Source organism: Drosophila innubila (genome assembly GCF_004354385.1).
Source record: "Drosophila innubila isolate TH190305 chromosome 3R unlocalized genomic scaffold, UK_Dinn_1.0 2_E_3R, whole genome shotgun sequence".
NCBI lineage: Eukaryota > Metazoa > Arthropoda > Insecta > Diptera > Drosophilidae > Drosophila > Drosophila innubila.
The window spans coordinates 17310437-17330879 of record NW_022995380.1 but is presented as its reverse complement, the minus strand read 5'-3'; the positions used below and the strand labels follow the sequence as shown (position 1 = coordinate 17330879).

At 41.0% G+C, this 20443-nt stretch overlaps 1 protein-coding gene across 1 annotated transcript in view; it reads left to right on the top strand.

The window, feature by feature from the left end:
* The window catches only part of LOC117789801 (kin of IRRE-like protein 3), an 84872-nt gene that overhangs the window by 43973 nt on the left and 20456 nt on the right, over nt 1-20443 (top strand). Inside the window, 12 exon segments of the mRNA XM_034628936.1 lie at nt 3786-4023; nt 4399-4542; nt 4712-4906; nt 5682-5830; nt 6023-6134; nt 6273-6393; nt 9021-9184; nt 11575-11733; nt 12866-13039; nt 13414-13527; nt 15887-15916; nt 17058-17308. Of these exon segments, the coding sequence (XP_034484827.1) occupies nt 3786-4023; nt 4399-4542; nt 4712-4906; nt 5682-5830; nt 6023-6134; nt 6273-6393; nt 9021-9184; nt 11575-11733; nt 12866-13039; nt 13414-13527; nt 15887-15916; nt 17058-17308 (1851 nt within the window).

Genomic DNA, 20443 nt, shown 5'->3' with positions numbered 1-20443 from the left:
AATAAATAAAAGTAGAAATATTACTGTTATTACTGAGAAATACAAATTTAAATTTTATTCTGGTTTTGAAGTCTTTAAACAAAAACATTTAACTAATGTTACAATACCTAACTCTGGCATATACCAACTTATTGACTTCGATAACAACTTAACCCTCAGTTTAAGTAACTGTAGAATCAATTGCGAATTTTTTGCTAGAGTCACAACATGCTCACATTTATAAACATGCGGATGAGAAAAAGCACTAATAAAGCTAATTTTTTTCGGGCTGTACTTTGTTCAGTGTACATGGATTAAGCATTACGGTACATTGATACCGGTATAAGCACATAAATTTAACCAGAAATTTGCATTATTCGACTAGTACTGAGAGTAAGGCAAACTTTCACCTAGCATATCCTGATATTTGCATGCGCACACTATGGAATTTCATTTAATTCAGCTTGCCAAAAGGCCATCAGAGATAGAAAGAGAAAGAAAGAGAACCCAATTAACTAGTTTGTTCTTTGGCATCGGCATAACTTCAAGCAAACAAATTTGTGTTATTTCAGAGCTGTCTAAGCTTTCATACAGAGCCAGTATTCTCTCCTTAGGTTAATTTGCATCCAGTGAAAATGGTCTGCCTGAATTGAAGTCCATTTATTATTTGATCGGGTATAAGGCATCGATCCAAGGTATATAAAAAGTACACTTTGCTTATGGATTGCTGATGATTTGACTGCTTGTTATTCATGACATTTTACTATCTTTGTGGCATAACTCTTATTTACCCCAACCTCTCCGCATTCCGTACTCCATTTGCAGTTCTTATAGTTGCTTATGTGGTTGTTTTCCAATATCAAATGCACGCCGAGTGGGGTCCTTGCATGACAAAAATCACAAAGCATCTCAAGATGTCCTTTTTCATATGCTGCAAATCGCAAAACAGCGCATCGCATCACATCGTTTTGAATTGCATTGCAGAGCATCTTCTCGATGTACATAAATGTTTACATGGTCTGTGTCTCCAGGACTAAGGAGCTACTATTCAGAACACAAAACACATACGTTGCTTGGCCAAGAGGAACATTTGCATGCATCGAGTGTTCCTTTTCATCTGCATGAGCGTTTCTCAGTCGAGGGCAGGCCAAAAATTAAGCAAGAAGTCAAAAAATCTTGCTGCAAATTTCATTTTTTTTTTTAATTTATAGCTTTAAAATCATGACACAAATTTGGAAATCTCCTTCATTTTCTAAAACTAGTTAATCTATCTTCATTTGTATGCCTATTTTAAGTTGAAATCTTTTATAATAAAAGTTAATTGCTGTAATGCTTCACTAAGTCACAATTAAAAAAGGTTCTTAAGATCAAGAAATGAAATCTGAACTTCGTTTATTTCCAATATGGTTAAAGATCTCTCAAATATTAAAAACCTACTTAAACGTACAGATTAACTTTTTAAGCAACTCTCGTACACTCAGCAGTATGCACATAGTTGTTGCTCTTGTTGTTTGGCTTTCATTTAAAATTCTACTTATTTTAGCATATTTATGCCAATTGTTGTTGTTTATGTTTGCCTTTTAAACTAACTTCCCCAATTCAGTATGCCGTTTGTGTAGCTCTGCATATATTCTCTTTATAGTTATCATAAGCAGACAATTTTCATGTGTGTTTTCCCCCAAAACGAAGAAGCATGACGATTCCATACGATTAAGTCTTTGGCCACTGTCCTTTGGCCAGGCACAGACCATAAATACTTATGCTAAATGTAAATTAAGAGACACATTTGGAAGGCAGTTGATAGCTCACCTACATTAAGAAACATAAATAGAAAGAGAGATGGTAAGAGAAACACGCAGAAAAGGAAAGATAGAGCGAGGCAGAATATATTTATTATAGTTGAAAGAAGACATGCTCAGAATCTATTTGAATGAACATAATACGAGTATTGCAATTTAATGGCAATCACAAATATAAAAAGTTATAATATATACAAACGATCGGCTAGGATATACCCAGTAAAAAAATAAACAAAAACATAAGTCGAAGCAGGTCCAAATAAATTGTATGCTAAGTAAACTGGCTAATCCAAATATGCTGCAATATTGAAATGTTTGCCAAATCAATTAAAAATGCAAAAGAATATAAATTTAGTATATAAATTTACCCAATTTCAATACACTCTATTTTTGTCATCTTTTAGCCATAGGGTAATAATAGTCAAAACAGCATGTATTCAAAATTATGTCGATTAGAAACGATTTGGCTTTCATAGTGGTAACGACACACACACAGACACACACAATGAAGCATCCAGACACCACCCACACATTGTGTACAGAAAACGGAGAACTACTACAAAATATTCGTTGGCATTCGAAATTGTTATTCTGACAGTTGCACGTATTAAACATGGCCTCTTTGTATTTTCAACTCTCACAATCACACACATAAATACATACATATTATCACAAACATGTTTGACAGTTGCTTAACCCTGGGTCATGGCAACTGCAACTGACCAGACGATTGTTGAACAGAGATAACGCACACAAAAAGGTCCAAACTAAAATGAAATAATATTTAAAATATCAACCAAACACATGCCATTGCCATTGCTCCAAGCCATTGTGGAATTCAAATACGACGCGATACAATTTGCATACAAAAAGTTCTACGATCTCTGAATAGGAATGGTTTCGACAATTTTTTGGGTTAGACATGCTAAATATTTTCTAATATTTATGGTATATTTCTTAAAATATTTTGCAATTATACAAAGTCCACGGTATACAAAACTTATAATTTACTTAAATACTTTACGCCTATTAAAAATGCTAAGAGAGAGCAAAATTGAAAAGATATCCACTATCTAAAAACATATATTTGTACATGTTCGTATATACAATCGATATGCATTGAATTAAATCAGTGATATTTAAAATCACAATATTCAATATTTTTCCTATCACATGTGATAAAAATAAGCAAATTTAACTTTTTGGTTAACATTGTGTCAAAATAAATTTGTTCATTGAACTTTTCATTGTTTTTGCACCTGAAATTGAGTCAAGGCGTCATGTTAAGTGACCTTTGTGAAACGAATGCAGTGTTGCAATTAATTTAATCGATTAAGTAAGTTGCAGACAATTTTGGGGTTAAATTGGGACTAGACTAACGGTGAGAGGCGTGGCCAGGAAATGGCAATTAAGTAGCTTTGGGAACGTTGTCAGGAGACATGAACATGCGGGCGGCGGTGTCAGGACATAAATACTTAAACGACAACGATGGCCACGCTCAAAGATCACTAATTGTAATTTAATTTCCAATTAGCAAACAAACTAATGCCAATTTAGAAAGAGCAGCAACAGCAGCAATAACAAAATCCCGACCAGTCCGACGAGTTCTGTAAGTGGAGTTAAACGACACGTAGTTGAAAATGGCACAGCATCAGCCAAGGGGTGGATGCGGAAAGGGAATCAACATGGACGGTCAGTGCCCATTCAATAGAATAGTCAAACTGCTGTCTCGATATCTCTCGGTCTGAATATGTGTATATGTATGTGTGTGTGTGTGTGGCAAGTGTGTGCGTGCGGCAAATCGTAGACGAAATTATACGCCTGACTACATCGAAAAGTTAAACATGCTAAACATGTCGTTTGCCAGGTCCGCCCGCTCCATTTCAACGTCCTGCTCATCCACATCAATGTCCTCTTCCTCTTGCTCATCATCGTTGTCCTTTGTTTCAACAGCTGTACTAATGCAACACTCTGCCCGTTGTCTACCCTCTCTGCTATCATTCACAGCCTGTGGGCATCTACCCGAAGAAATACGAATGGGCCGCACGTCCGTCCAGCAGCAGTGGCGTCTTACATCTGGATCTACATCCGCCACCGCCCATGCAAATCGGCGGCGACTGCTCCTTGTGGATACGCTCGGCTACGCTGGACTTCGATGACGGCCTGTGGGAGTGCCAGGTGACGGCCAGTGAGTTTACCGCACAGGATGCGCTGACCAGTCAACCGGTGCGATTGGTAGTACGTGGTAAGTGTTAGCTTGCCCCATTCTCATTGAGTTCATGCAACACAGACACGGACACAGACACAGACATTTAAACAAAACAAAATCAATTTCGAATGCATAGAAAATGTGCCAACGTTGCGTATGATTAATTTTTCGGCTGTTAGTCGAATCCGCAAAAAAGCAACCGGTAGCTTTGATTTAGAAATCTGAGGGTCAAGAGAACGGAATTGGAAAAGGGGGGGGGGGGGACTAATGCAAGTCAAATATAGCAGGTGCTTAGGTCGGAGATTTAATTAAATTTCCTGTCTTGGCACTGATGACATTTATTGCGAACCACAAAAACCGTATAACTAATCTGCGTGTGTATATGTCATTTCACTTGCTTGCCACTTGCAGTGGCGCCACAACGTCCACGTCTCGAGTATGAGGGCGCACCATTGCCGCCAGGACATAACATCACTGTCGACGCCGGCGCCATGGCGACGGTCAAATGTGCCTCACATTATGGTAATCCGCCTGCAACGCTCAGATGGTATTTGGGTAAGTGCTTTTATGCTGCAGTTGTTATCCTTTGATTGCTCTTGTTATCCACCATCCCATCCACATCCTGACATTGCCGTGTTAATTAATTTCAACGATTTGTGCTCTCTCCATCTCATTCTCTCTCTATTTATCTGCCTGTCAACCAACTACCAACTACCAACTACAGGCGACCAGGAAATCTCACCTATCCACCCTCAAGTAAATGCCACTGAACCGGATAACACACGCACCTGGTCAGCCACCTCAGTTGTCCAGGTGTCCGCCATGAGAGAGCGACACGGCGACACTCTGCGCTGCGTTGCCTTCCATGATAACTACGAGGCCAAATCTATACCAGTCGAGGCCCGCATGGATGTCAAATGTGAGTACATTTTCAAAAAATAAATTGAGGATTATAAACGGTAAAATGAACAGCTTAAGCTGCCGATGAGGCAATACTCTTTCATGCTGGTCAGTACAGTCAGTTTACAAATTTTGATCAAACATATTCAAATTTATTTTAATTTAAAATAGAATATCCATTCATACCTTTACCGATAGAAAACCTAAGCAATCTAGTTGAGGCTAATAGCTCATATAATTTAGAAAACTTGAAATTTAAATTAATTTCTATGCAGACATTCACTTATTTAACATATATATTTATCTAAGTCCTCTATCTAAATTCAAACTCTAAAAGTCTAACTAACAGCTGTAGAACATCGACTCTGCTTGACGTCTGGAGTATTGTATAACTTATCTATGTTTGTTTTTGAATGCATTGCACATTTTATAACGATATTATAATATCCTGTGCAAGGGGTAACGTAGACCAGAATACACTTTAGCCTGATCCAGGGTTCTTTGCCAAGGAAGGAAAGTTGATTGCAGTCATTTCATTTGGCTTAAAGTCAAAAACTAAACAGACATGGCAAACAGCTGTAACAATTCAATTAGCTACAATTTGCTGCAATTTCCTGTTTTGTTAAGCAATTCAAGTGTTTAGCCCGGAGATGGAGAAAAGGACGATTGTAGGGACAACTACTTGGGCTTGGGCTTGGACTTGGGCTTGGCCCGTTGCCTTGTTGACTTGTTTCTTGTTTCATGTTTCTTGTGCTTGTTTTGCTTAGTCAACTTGTTCATCTTGTGCTTTGCAGACGCTCCAACCATTCGTCTAATTGGCTCACCGGAAATCGACTTGGAAGAGGATAAGGATGCGCTTGTGCTGCGCTGCGTGGCCGATGCCAATCCGCCGGCCAGCATCGTTTGGCGACGTGCCGGACGCTCTGAGATAGCCAGCTTGCAGGTAAGTAAGCTCATCCAGGCGACAACCAAAGCTCCATTCCATACCAACTCTGCCCCGAAATTGCGACGTCGCTCTCCGTATTTATCTTAAGTGTAGCAGAAATTTGTAATTGTATTAAATTGCCATCTTTCCTCCTCGCTCTCTCTCTCTCTCTCTTTCTATGTCTATCTTTCGCTTTCTGTGTCTCACTAGGAAACTCTGCAATTGCGCCCTGTTGGACGACGGGACGCCGGACTGTACACCTGCCAGGCACAGAACTCGGTGGGAACCTCGGAGCAGCTGTCAGTGCAGCTGGACGTGAAATGTGAGTGCCTCGTTTTGTTTATCTTTGGCAGCGATGCTGTTATTGTTTCTGCATTTTCTTGGCTAACTTTGCCTTAATTTTGTATTGACGTTACTTTTCCCTTCTCGATATACCTTCGCTTTATTTATTCTGCCATAGATCCACCCAAAATTGTCTCAGCCGGACCGGACCGTCTCACCACAGCACCACTTTTCAGTCCTGCCGCCTTCGAGTGCGTCGCCGATGGAAATCCCATGCCCACTTATAAATGGGTTCAGAGGTAAGTGCAAAATGGCCCGACTCGACCTCAAATGCGGCCTGCCGCACTATTCTAAGTTCTACGGTAAACATTCTATTGCATACTTCTAGGTGTCGTTTTCTCATTAGTTATTACTACAATTTAACATTGCATACTTTCGGGCGGTGTCTTTAATGCAAGTTTCATTCATTGCATTTAGATGTACAGACTGGGTATATTTTAAGCAATTATGTTTGGTACACATTTTTTTCGATTATATCTTTATTTTGTAAAATACAAAAATTTTATTTGACTTAAATATTTTTTTGGTAAAAAAGAATTTCACAATTTGACGATTTGAGATTTTTCATAAAGTATATATACAGTAGAGCATTTTTATGAAATATTTAACTATATATATACCCTTATACGTTAAGTAATATCATATATCATATCATATCTCTATCGATATGCTGCTTTAACATTGCACATGTGCAAATAGCAACGCTCATTGCCATTCGAATAAATACGCGTTTATATATTCGCGTATAGTTTAATAAGTCACCAGATACTGATTGCTTAAGAAAACTTTAACTGTAATGAGTTTTTGCTGAGTTTATAAGCTCGTAATATAGTTTTCCCTCTGCTTATGCACTCTTTTACCCTCCATCTCTCAGTCATTATTGCTAGGAGTACATTGCCAGTATATGAGCGCATTTCCTGTTGCGCTGTTTCTCCTTGCAACATCAGGCAGAAAGACAGCTACTACTAGGACCTCGCCCACAAACTAATACTCTTGATGTTTGCGTCATTTTAATTAGCTGCATGGCGGAAATTGTGCACAAAATGAGAAACAGAGTTGAAAGGCGAGTTTCATTTAGCTGTGGGTATGCGTCCGCCTTTTAGCTGCAGCTTCAACTTCTTGTTGCAACTCCTTTGGCATTAGTATGCAAAGCAGCAATTTGCTCATCCGTCCGCTCATTCGTTCGTTTGTCCATGCAACAGGCATCCGTAGACAGTTGGAAAAATCGAAACACTCATCATGAACGTGCCACATACCACATACCACATACCAGCTACCAACGCTGCATGCCACAAAGTATAGCTGGGGCCGATCAGGCAGAGTTGTGAGTACGTGATTTGCAATTCCATTTTTTTTGCACTTGCCCCACATGGCTGCGTGGCATGCCTTCTTGAGCAGATTGATTCACTTGCGCGTCAAATTCTAATAACAAATGCCGCAAGTAACGCTCTGGCGTGTTGACTTAATGAAGCGTGCCCGCGCATGTTTATCAGAAATTAAATGTCAATTGTTCAAAACTAATTTCTAAGCGTGCATCCCACATACTCCTGACACATTAAATGGTGCGTGCCAAGCAAAGCAAACACTGTGAGTGTGTGATTGTGTCTGTGTATAACTGAGTGTGTAATAAATCAATGGTGTGCGCCGTTGACAGCCTACCTATGCTCAGGACGTTTTGCATGCCAAAGGAGCTTAGGTCACCGGCTAACAATGCCGTGTAAATGCAACCACACAACTGACCACCACTTGCTACTTGCCTCTTGGTTTGCAAATGAATCTACAGCTTTGCTGTGCTCGTATGAACGACAAAAAAATACCCTATATACATATGTGAAAAAAACAAGAAAAATAAAATTATTTTTTGTATTGAATTGAACCTGGTTTTAACCCAAAAAGTTCAGTTTATTGGATTTAAGTTTCGAACTATCAAACAGAAATTTCTCTAGAATTTCAAAGCCTTACAGCCTTAATTCTAATACAATTTTGAGTAAATATAAAGTATGATCACGCATTTGCCCAACTCAATATACCTTTTAGTATATCTGTCAATATTAATGAGTATAAGGCAAAAGGAAACGGAATGTCACTTTGATTTACGTGATTTCTGTTCGAGTATGTTGGACAAATATTCGGCGTCAGTTACAAAAGGTAGCCTGTCCCCTCTCCCCCTCCCGTTGCATGTGACAATTTGCAAAGCGCTTTGTAAGCCATATTTTTTTGTTGTAGATTTTTTGCGACTTCATTTTTGGCACAGGTACGAATCGTTTGGTATTTGCATTAAAAAGTCTTTTTAATGCATTGATTTTCATTGCGCCTTTTTTACTGCTTAAATTTCACATTAATTGGCGCTTTAAGCTGGCAACAGTGAACGCAAAAAGTATCGAGCATAAGCTTGGGCACAACTATGTACGAATATCAAAGGAATTTCTCTGGGTGCACACACGCACACACAGCACACAGGGCAGGAGATTGGGGAGCCGAGCTGAAAGCATTTCGCAACATAAAAGGCATTTCATATTAAAAAATGTATCAAATATTTTTTGCTTGTAAGAAGCAGCAAAAATATTGCATTCGCAATTTTCAATATTGCTGCAGTTCGCTTGTAGTAGAAGAAAAATCACCCTCTCTCTATTCCTTGCCCTTCAACTTGGCACACAAAGTTGCGATGTGGCTGCTGCATTTTTGTCGAATCGAAAAGTTGATGAGACCAGAGAGAAAAGCACAAGCGAACGCTGAGAAGTATGCAACATTTTTGTTGGTTTCATGCAATTGTTACCAGTCACATTTATTTAGCAGATATAGTGATATAGATTTAGACTCCCCTCTCCATTATGTATTTAAGTTAAGGATTGTTTTTTATTTGCAGAATATCACACGGCTCGAAGTATGTGGAGCGGGGCAACGAGGCGCGTTTGGTTATCGATAACGTCACCTATGAGTACCAAGGGGAATACGAGTGTCGCGCCACCAGCTACATCAATGGCCAGGAACGTATATCCATATCCGATCCAGTGTCCCTACAAGTTGTGGGTGAGTGCGATATACGTTTATTTTTTATGAACATGTTGCTGCGGTATAATCACCGCAATAGCCGCAACATCACAAAATATGAATACAGCCACAGCTGTCGCCAAAGCCAAAAAGCAAGCATCAGTAAATAAGAGAATTAACCAATACTGATAGACCAGCTGTTACCATGTAATAAGAAATAATGTTCTTATTTTCATTCCTAATAATTATTATTTATTATTGATTGCATAATTTTTTTGTATTTCTATGTGATTTCTGTGAAAATTTAGAATTTAAAGTAGACATTCTAGTTTCTATTTATGTTTACTAAAATCATTTATGTTTTAAAATTAAAAAGAGAAAAGAAATGTTACCAAAAATTCCAATACAATGCTGATCATCATTTTTTCTACAATGTATTAAAAATATAGTTTATTATGCTCCTTTTGACTTATTTTATGGGTATAGGGTATATAAAACTAGTGAAAAACAAAACACAAATATGAAATGCTGCGAAAACTGAGTTACGACTTGCCAAGCGGGCCGACAAACAATGTAAGCAACTGTTAGGCGAGCTAATGACCACAGTCAACAACAACAACAAATTGAGAATACAACAATATTAAAGTGATGGCCACTTGCAAATTTACAGTGGCGATAAAAGAAGAGCTCTCAACGTGTGTCCCATGTGGGCAGAGTTACTTGCTCTGGAATTTGCGTTTTCCATCTCCGTTTTTATCCCTTTCCCCTTCTTCGTGAACTGAACTAATGCTCACTTAAAATAACACAAAACTCCATTAAAAACTGCAACCGGAAAACGCGTCGAAAACATTTTAAGCGTCTGCCATTTTGCCTCACGTCTCCCAATCCCTCTTCGCCTTTTTGGCGCTTGCAGGCGCCTCTGGTCGCGTTGCAAATGCAGCAAAGTGGCAACTGGCGCTGCCAACAGACTAAACCAAAATGTAACACAAAATCAAAATGAACTTATGACCAAACCACAAAAAAAGAGTACAGAAAAAAGTAACAGAACAACTGCCATGAACACGGCTCGGGGCAGTGAAAAACCAACAACAAAAAAGTCGAGGAAAAAAAAGGAGAAAAAAATATATATTTAAATTTAGTGCTGAATACCGCAGCACGTACATAATTTATGACCAACCAAGGACACGAGCAATTTAGCAGAGCCAACCAGGATGAAAAAACGAGAGACAAAAAGAGAAAGAGCATTGGCAAAAAATGTCCAAACAGTGTCAGTGTGTGTGTGTGTGTGTAAGTGTGTGTGTGTGTGTATGTTAGTCGAATACGTTTAAAGTAACTAACTAGTTCGTTAGTTAACTAACAACAACAACGAAAACAGCGACAACAAAAACAACAATAGCAACAGCAACTGCAATACAAGTAGCTCATTATGTGCACATTGGCAATACTCGTAAAATAAAATGCACCCTGCCTGCAGGCAATTTGCTACATTAATAACTAGAATTCACATTAATTGTATACCCTCAATGCATAGGCCGAAGAGTAATACATGTTTTTAAGCTTTGACATCTTAGCATTTGGAGCACTTTCTAACACAGCAAAGCCTTTCTTTCTAAATCGCAAGCTAAGAGAATTCTTTTAAGTAATTTACTTTGCAGCACCATACATTTTTGTACAGGATATCTGATAGTCAAGCAAGCACTCCATAGCAGCAATTTAGTATGTCAGTTGCAGCTCAAAGTTCAACAGCAGATAAGTGGCCAACCAAATATGAATAAACATAGCTCAAAGTGGGCAGCTGGGATATTGTTTTCACAAAATAATGAACATATTTTGGCAGTTGAACAATGCAAACATCTATATATTTAACATTTTCAAAGCGGAAATTGTTCGAAATTATTGCTGTTAATAGATGCAATATTGCATAGTGTTGGTCGTAGGTCGTAGATCGAAGAATGTGAAAGAAAATTATTGTGTATAGTATTTTGAATACTTTTTGCATATCAACAATACAATAATAATGCTATTATCTAATATGAAATAAATAAATAAAAAATAAAAAACATGTTCAATTTTAAAATGTATTTTGGACTATCACAAATAGGTTAGCTTTAAAAGCATTTTTAATTTTTGAAATATTTGTGGTACTTCATAATTATAGAAGCAAAATGCTCCGCTATGTGATAAAATTAAATTTTTCTTTAGTATAAAATTGACAATTAATGTCTAATAATTGATCAATAAAAAATTATTATTTTATTTCAACCAACTTAAGCTCAACATACTAATATTTGGTTAGACAAGGCGTATGCGTAATTTTAAATGGCAAGTGGCATTTCAGGCGCCCCATATATATGTCGTAGCGTTAACAGAAATATTGTCTCTTCTTTGTAAAGCTGATTAACTTGATTTTCTATTGTTCTCATTTACAGGTGCCCCGCAGGTGCTTCGCCTGCATCCATCCATGCACACGGTCTCTGTGAAGCGCGGCGAGTCCGCCAGTCTGACGATGGTCGTCTGTGCGGATCCGAGGCCACAGCGCGTTGCCTGGGAATGGGGTTCGCTGCGTCTGGAGGCTGGTTCGGGCATAGGTGCGTATACTTGATGCGCTTCATTGGGCAGCTAATGAAAATGCAATTAGATGCTTAGTTGTAGTTTTTCTTTTTCAATAAGCCGCAACTCAATTAACGCTGCGGTGACTGGTGGCTGGTGGCAGTGGCAGTGGCAGTGCCGTCGAATGCGTTGCACGTCACGCATTCAGGCCAAAAAGCTAGACTCGGATGCTGTGCGTGTTGTGTTGGTTCTGCTGCACGCTTGAGTGCTCATTAACAAACCTTTTCCGCAAATTTGACATTGAACAAACGTTGAGCATACGTGCTACTCGTGTGTGATTGTGTGTGTGAGTAAGTGAGTGTGTGGCCGTGACAGCAGGAAAGAGGGACGTGCTACATGACGCACAAATCAAGACAAATTACATGGCCAAAATCAGACAAATGCCAGGCATCATGTTGGTCTAGTGTAGCATTAGCATTGGCAGTTTTCCTCGCCCAACTTCAAACTACGTCAACGGCAACGGCAACGGCGTTCAAGCAGATTTCCCACGCTTGTCAGTCCACGCGGTAATCCCGGATTCAACAGACAGCCGAAACCAGACCAGCCAACATCTATACATATGCAGCTCGTTTTTCAGTTTAAACTGCAATGTGGCTTCAGCATCAGCATCAGCTCGAGCTGCAGTTTCAGTTTCAGCTGCAGCTGCAGCTACCAACAAATCTCGCGCATTACTCTTCATTTTCAGCTTGTCTGCGTGTGCATCCGGCTGCCGGTCTGTCTGTCTGTCTGTCCGTTCGTCCGTCTGTCCATCCATCCGTCTGTCTGTCCATCAGTCGAGCTGTCCGTCTGTGTCTCCGTGCGTGTAATCCTGCGTACTTGCCACTGACAGGAATCAAACGGAGCGCATGCAGCGGGCGTGTTGCGACATCTTCCTGGTTGCGCATACGCCCCGTTGTGTTAACATATATTTTTTTCTCTTTGTTTGAGTGTGAGTGGGTTTTTTCTGTTGGCGATTTAATTTATGCATCGACAAATTGTTTGTAATTTTAGTGCAATTATTTGTCGCATTATATGCAATTAAAATACCTGTCATTTCAGCGGAAATGCTCATAAAATAGTTATTTACACACCTGACTCTCTATCTTACCCACTCTCGTATTTCCATTTTAGACCGCTTCCGTGCCGAGGATATGCTGCAGGATACCAGAGAGGATTGCTACCTATCCACATTGCAAATACACCACACAGATGAGCACGACTCGCGTCCATATTATCTCGTCGTTGAGAACGAACGAGGCACCGATCGCCATGCCATTCATTTAATTGTGGAGGGTACGTTTGCAGGTGCATAGTGTTTTCTTTATTTTCCTACCAATTACACCTAAGTTCTTACAATACCACAAATAATATTATAAATCCGCAAAGCATTTTGAATCAGTTCCAGTGTTATGTTCAGAATGCTTTACAGGATATCTGCAAGTGTGCCTTTATTGTTAATGACCTCACTTGGTACTCTCATTAATTACATTTTATATTTGCGCAGTGCATGCAAATAATAAAAAAAAAATCCATTAAGTATTTCCCATATGGAATGCAAATATTAATTACTTCAATTAAAATCAAACCATATATAACATATTAAATTCATTTTATGCTTCCCGATAACAACAACAACAACTCACAATTCGATCCCAACGAATACCCTACACCATGTGCAGAACCTTTGGAGATGAGCTACCTTCTGGGTGTTGCTGGCGGCTGTATGGCCGCCATTTTGATACTGATCTGTCTATGCATCTATGCCATAAAGAGCAAGAAGTGCTGCTTCAAGGGTAAGTGTAAAAGCCTCATGAAAAACTAATGCTCTATAGGAGTTAAAAATTTAGGAATTCGTCTTGTAATGCTTTTATGAATCATATTTGTACTTATATTCGAAATTCGTTTTATTTGATAAGTTCTGACTTGTATTAAATTAATGATAAACTAATGCTCTATAGGAGTTTAAAATTTAGGAATTAGTCTTGTACTGCTTTTATGAATCATATTTGTACCCATATTCGAAATTCGTTATATTTGATAATTTCTGACCTGTGTTTAATTAATAATAGCAGTCTTGGATTAAATATATTTATAGTTTTATCTACTAATATTTAAACATGCTGGAAAAAACTTAATCGCATAGAAGTAAAAGAGCTGTCGTTATTTAACAATTCATTTTTATTCTTTTTATACATTCTTAATAATTTTTTTGCTGCTAAAGTTTATGCCAAAGTGTAAAAGAAAAAAAATAGACTGTGCACAAAAGTGCATTTGACAGATGCTCATTAAAAATATTGAATTCGACTCATAATATAACCGAAAAAATAACAAATACAAAAGGATAAAGATGGGTAACAACAACAAGGAGGAGAACAAGAACAATTAGGAACTCAAACAGCAGCGAATATTAATTACAAACGCCTCAAAGCCGCAACAATTAAAGCATTTCTTCATTATTCTGGCAGATGACTACGAACTTTGAGCGTCTCGTGCCGCATGCCGCATGCCACGTTGCTGTCACACTAATTGCAAAAACACAAAAACTTGCAGCACAAACACAGAGAGAATACATGGAAAAACGAGCAGAGAAAAAAGCGAGAATAGCCGTGGCATTTGTTTTTTTGTTTTTTGTATATTTTTCTTTGTTTCCACTGGCAACTCAAACTCAAATAAATCTCATAAAATATTCATTAGCGCATTTTGCGCCGCCAACATGCCTGCGGTCAGCTGGCCAAGACAAAAGGGTTAAGGTCCTGTAAGGACGTAGCTCCCATTTCAAAGAGAAAACTCTTTTATTTTCTGTTGTTGAGCGTCGTTTTAATGCGTCTGCTTAAAGTCGTTAAATTTGCGAAAATGGATGGAAGGGCAAAGCGCGGGAAAAGGGGCTAATTAGAAATCAAAATCCAGCCAGAAAGCGGCAAAACTTTTCACCAACGCGCAATTAAAATGCACATTTGGTAAAACAATTTACAAACAGCAAAGAGAGCATAAGAAAACAATTTGGCAAAAAGAAAGAAAAGGAAAAACTTTCTTTTTTACTTTTTCAAACTTGCTCAAGGACATTCGCGTCGAAAACTTTTTATGCAATTGCCTCAAAATAAAAACAGAATTTGGGCTCAGGGATTTGATTTCGTGCTTTAAATCTACAACTGGCCACAAAAAGGGATCAATCCTTGACATTCCCGCAGTCTGCTCCTACGGCGCGTGCAATTTATCAGATGTCAATCAAATTGTCAATTTTCGATGAGAAAATGTTGAAATTTGAGACGCAGCTGCCGCCAGTTGCCAAGCTATCAAATGCCATTTGACAGATCTTCAAGTGGAAAAACTACTCCCCCGCCAAACCATTCCAACCCTGCTCAAAAGGGAGCACAATTTCATCTAGTCTACATCCATCAAAATTACCCCTTTCTCTATCCGCTGTTTTCGGGCAACTTTACACCTTTTGCCATAAATTGGTTCACGGCTCATTTGTCAAATATATCTGCCAAAGTGTAAAAAGTATTTTACAAATGTGTCTGGAAATGTATCTGAATCTGTATCTGTGCATTCCTGTAGCCATCTATCTTTGTCCGACTGTCAGTCTAAAGTGCGAATATTACTGTCCTGTTATTCTGTATCTATAAAATGATAACAGGCATGATAAAAAATCAACAGGCTTGTTCAATTAGTGGGCAGCTGTAAGAAAGAATCTAAAACTTAAAAGTAAATTTAAAAGTATTCATTACGATTGATATAGTAAGTTAGAGATATGTCAAGTTTTAAATAGGCAAAAAAAAAATCATCAAAATGTATTAAGATTAAGATTAGGATTAATAGTTCTTCATAATTTATAAAATCTCTTCAGTTGATGATAGATCTTAAATTTCTTTAAAACTTCCTTCTTTTGAAATTGATGTACAATTTTATTTATAATCTCACATACTCGATTTTGGCTAGAATTGTCTATATCTTATATATGTCTACGTTACACGTATGAATAAGAATATATCACAGACTATAAAATATAGTACTTTCCAGTCGATTACTCTCGACTAATGCTTACTTATTTAGAATACCGCGAAATTTCTCTTCATAAGAAATATAATAAATAAATAATCAACCAGACGAACAAGTGCTCGTACTCATGCATTACTTTTACTCGTTTTACAGGTTCCACCGGCTGCTCGTCATCAGGACAGGTAAGTTGAGCGCATGTACGCGAAAGCAGACAATACATGCACCCACACGCACGCACACACACACACAAGCAAGCTTGACACAACAAATGGCCGGTTATGATACATTTTTATGAAAGGCGCTCACTGCGCAACGCAATGAGTAATGACAAATTCTGGCGCTGGCGTGCCAGTTATGCGTCCCGACTATTACGCACACGCACACGCGCACACGCGCACACACGCGCACACGCTACGCGCGCTGATAATGATAATCCTGCGTACGCAGGTGATCTGTGTGTTGGTTTGTCAATGTGTGTGTAATAGTCTATCGAATGTTGACGTTTTCATATATTCAATATTGCAAAGTCGACTTTTGTTTGAAAAATATTTCAGTGTTTTGCCGTGCACGCAAATCAAACAACAAACACACGTTTTCACCACACGCATACAGGTGGGAGGAGGACGTCAGGTTAGCACTTTTATAATCTTGTGATCAGCTCATTGCCAAAAGCCCTTTGGCTGACTGTGGTTATGGGGTTGGTGTTACAATCGCCCTTTGCCCATTTAGTTTCCATATTTCGTTTATGCTACAAGCAAACACACACACACACACACACACACACATGCGTATTCTGAGAGACGCACACAACAAACCATGCACATAAATGCAATTGCATATGGTTGTTATTGTATGTGTGTGTGTGGATATCAATGAAATGGATTTAGTTTCCGTTATGAAGTGCTCATGGCGCTGTACCCATTGCCAACAGCATTTCATTATTTATGCGACCGCTTGTTCCAAACTAAGAACCAAAAACTATACAACCGACGAGCAAAATCTGCAGCGTTAAATTTCATAAAATTGTTGAATCAATCAAAACGTTACGCAACACGAGAACTCAAACAAATTGAATGCTCTACAGATCCTGCAGGGAATGAGCGAATTATTTAATATTGCCAGTTATCAGGCTAACAATCGCCGCTAGGCTGTGAAAATAGTTGAATATTTAGATATGCGTCAGGCATGAAATTTTCCAATCAATGGCAGAAAATTAGGCACAACATCTTCCAACACACACAAACAGAATTGTCCCCAGCTCTTATCATACAAAATGTTGATAACAATATATCTGATTACTTATTCTTGTTGTTGTTTGTCGTCCACAGTGAAAAGGCTGATTTGAAATCACGCTCGGATAGCACAAGTGGCCCCCAAGGGGATTCAATTTACACAACGCCCGCCGGCTTCCATCATCACCAACAGCAGCAGCAGCAGCAGCAGCAGCAACATCATCAACATCAGCAGCAGCAGCAGCAGCAACATCAGCAGGCAGTGGCAGCGGCGGCGTTGCATGCCGCGTCACAACATCCGCAACAGCAATATCCAGGACATGGCTCGCCGGAGGCAATGAAGGTACGCATGGCTGCAATGATATTACAACCGCCCACTAGAGTCTAGCAGGCAGTTGATAGCGAAAGCAACGAGCTACAACAGCAACAACAACAACAACAACAACAACAACATGAGCATGAACATGAACATGAATATATACATGATAATAGCAACAACAACAACAATAATAACAACTCAAGCATAACAACAACCACACTGACCAATAGCAGTAATAACAACACAATAGAAACGCCAGCGGACAGAATCTCAGATCCAGTCAGGGGCAACAGCAACAGCAGCAACAGCAACAACAGCAGCAGCAGTAGCGATAACAACATTTTGGTAGCAACAACAGGGGGCGGGGGCAGTTGCAATAGCCTAAGTCTAGTGAGTACACTAAATAGCAGTAGCAAAAATAGTAGCAAAAATAGTAGTAGCAGCCATAAGCAGCTAGAGAATAATATGAATTGTGAACTGAAGCCAGCAGCAACGGGAAAGCAGCTGCTTCAATTGAATGTGACCAGCGAAGAGGAAGAGGAGGAGGAGGGGCAGACGGCTTGCTTAGATGCTCAGCAGGTGGGGGAATTAGACATTTGTAGACTAAGTGCAGAGGAGTCACATCTGCTGCTGCAGCGGCTGAGCATCAATAATCCTTTCTATAGATTTCGCAAGCAGAGCAATTCCTTAAAGGAGCTGCGACGTCTGCGTCGACGCAAGCGACGCTCCAGATCCGAGACGGATCTGTTAAGACACACACACACACACAAGCAAGAACAAGAACCAGAACACGAACAAAACGAACAGCAACAACAGCAACACCAACAGCAACACAATGAAGCCAAAGTTGTAGTTGTATTAGACAGTAAGCAGCATTTAGCCATAAGTAATCCTAGTTCTAGCCTTAAGACTAGATCCGTAAGCAGCCTGAGACCGTCTGTTTCGCCATCGCCCATCGACAATTCGACGGTCATCACCAATCCCTTCTCCATTTTCCACGACGACGAGATCCTCACACTTGGCGTGAATCCTCGACTGCGCAGCGCGAACAGCGCAACAACCGCGTTACGCTCGACAGCGCGGTCGCAGCGCAGCGGCAGAGGATTACGTCGATTGTTTGAATCGTCGAGCAGTCGCCAGACAACTCCGGCCAATCCGCACTATCTGCACGGAGTGCCAGTGCGACGGTTCGAGCGACAGGACTTCACCGAGGATGCCTCCAGCTGTAAGCCGAAGCGCAGCAAGGCGATCTTTAAGCAGCTGTCGCTGCGCAAGCTCCACAAGCCGGAGGAGCCAACAGCGCTGCCCAAGCTGAAGCTGAGCTATCGATATCCCAACAGGACGCAGAGCATACAGAGCATGCGTGCCGCGGGCAGCGGTGGCTACGACATACAGCACACCGCCTACCGACCCCGCCTGGTGTCCACCACGCCCAAGTCCAATTACTTCGAGCGGCTGCAGGCGAAGACGCGACAGGGCATCCAGAAGATACGGGACAAGTGTCGCAACTTCAAGGCGTCGCAGAGTGACACGAGCAGCACCGGAGCGGGCAGTGAATTCAGTGGCTTCCACACGCTGGCCAAGGACGAGAGCTTCCGCTTCATCAGCGATCGGGCGCACATCTCCAACTACGAGTCGCGTTGCGCTGCTGCCCATGCCGCCGGCAAGCAGGCGACCATCTACAAGAGCTACAAGTCCGAGATTGATCTCAGCAAGAATCTGCACTATCTGGAGCACTATCTCGAGCAGAACTTCGAGCAGCAGCTGGGCAGCAGCAAGCAGTCGGCGCACTCTGTGGGACGCATCAGTGGTGCGCAACGCAGAGCTCTCGCGGCACAGCGTACCAATCCGGAGTTGGAGTTGGAGTCGGAGTCGAGGTCCGGAAGACGCCACAAGCGCAGTCAATCGCAGGCAGCTGGCAGCAACTATGAGAATCTGGGCACACTGCCGATTTCAGCGCGACATCAGTCGGACTCGTTGAGCAGCTCGGATTATGCCTCCGTCTTTAGTGGACCAACGGCGATGCCAACTCACTCGGAGCGCAAGTTGGCAGAACAGGAGCAGCAATTGCAATTGCAGTTGCAGTTGGAACGGGAGCGGGAGCGGGAACGGGTAGAGGAACAGGAGCGGGAAACTGTGCTCAAATTGCGCTACGAGCATCCTGACAAAATGTGTGAATACTACTTTGATAATTTGACCAGCAATGCGCTCGGCCTGGAGGAGAGCGAGGACCTGCTTCTGGCCGAAAGCGCCAAATCAGCGCGCTTCTTTTACGATGACGACGACGACGATGATGATGATGATGACGATGACGATGACGTGGAAGATGAAGATGATGGGCATGACGTGGCTGGAGTTGTTGAAGAGCCTGCCAGGCTGGCCACTAACGAGCCGGATTATTTGGCCCGCGATATACGAATTCGCATCAATTTGAATGAATGCGAGGATGAGGTTGCTGATTGGCAGCAGCAGCGAGAGCGGGAAAGGGAAATAGAAAGAGAAAGAGAAAGAGAACGAGCACTCAATCCTGCAAGTACATCGTATAATGAGAATCTCGCCGAGAGCACATTCTATCAATCGCTCAATCAGCATTTACAACGACAGGCGATTGCAGTTGACGGGCAGCAACAGCAGCAACAGCAACAACAGCAACATCAGCAGCAGCAACATCGACCCATCGATAGAATGGATAAGTCGCTGTCGTCGGAGGCGCCTCTGGGTGGCGAGAGCTACTTGGCGCACTTTCAACGCAGTCGCAGCCGCAGCGATTTCGAGCGACTCGAGCGAGCGGAGCGAGTGGAGCGTGCCACAGCGTTGCGACATAATGATGCTGAATTGGAGCAGTTGTATGCCCGCGGCGAGTACTATGGCTTTGGTGGCGAGACCAGCGAGGTTGTGTATGCCACAAAGCAACGACGGGCCGACCTAATGGAGGCGCACTATGCGCGCAGCTGCCAGGCAGCAAGTGGCAGTGGCAGTGGCAGTGGCAGTGGCAACATCAACAACAAGCGCTTATTCCTGGCCAGCGGCATTGAGGCAGACAGCTACAAACGCAATCATGCGCTGCGAACAGTTGCAACAACAGCGGCTGCCACAGCGTTGCCAGCCACCGATTGTGGCATGCCCAGCACTGATGTACTCTATGCCACCAGCAGCAAG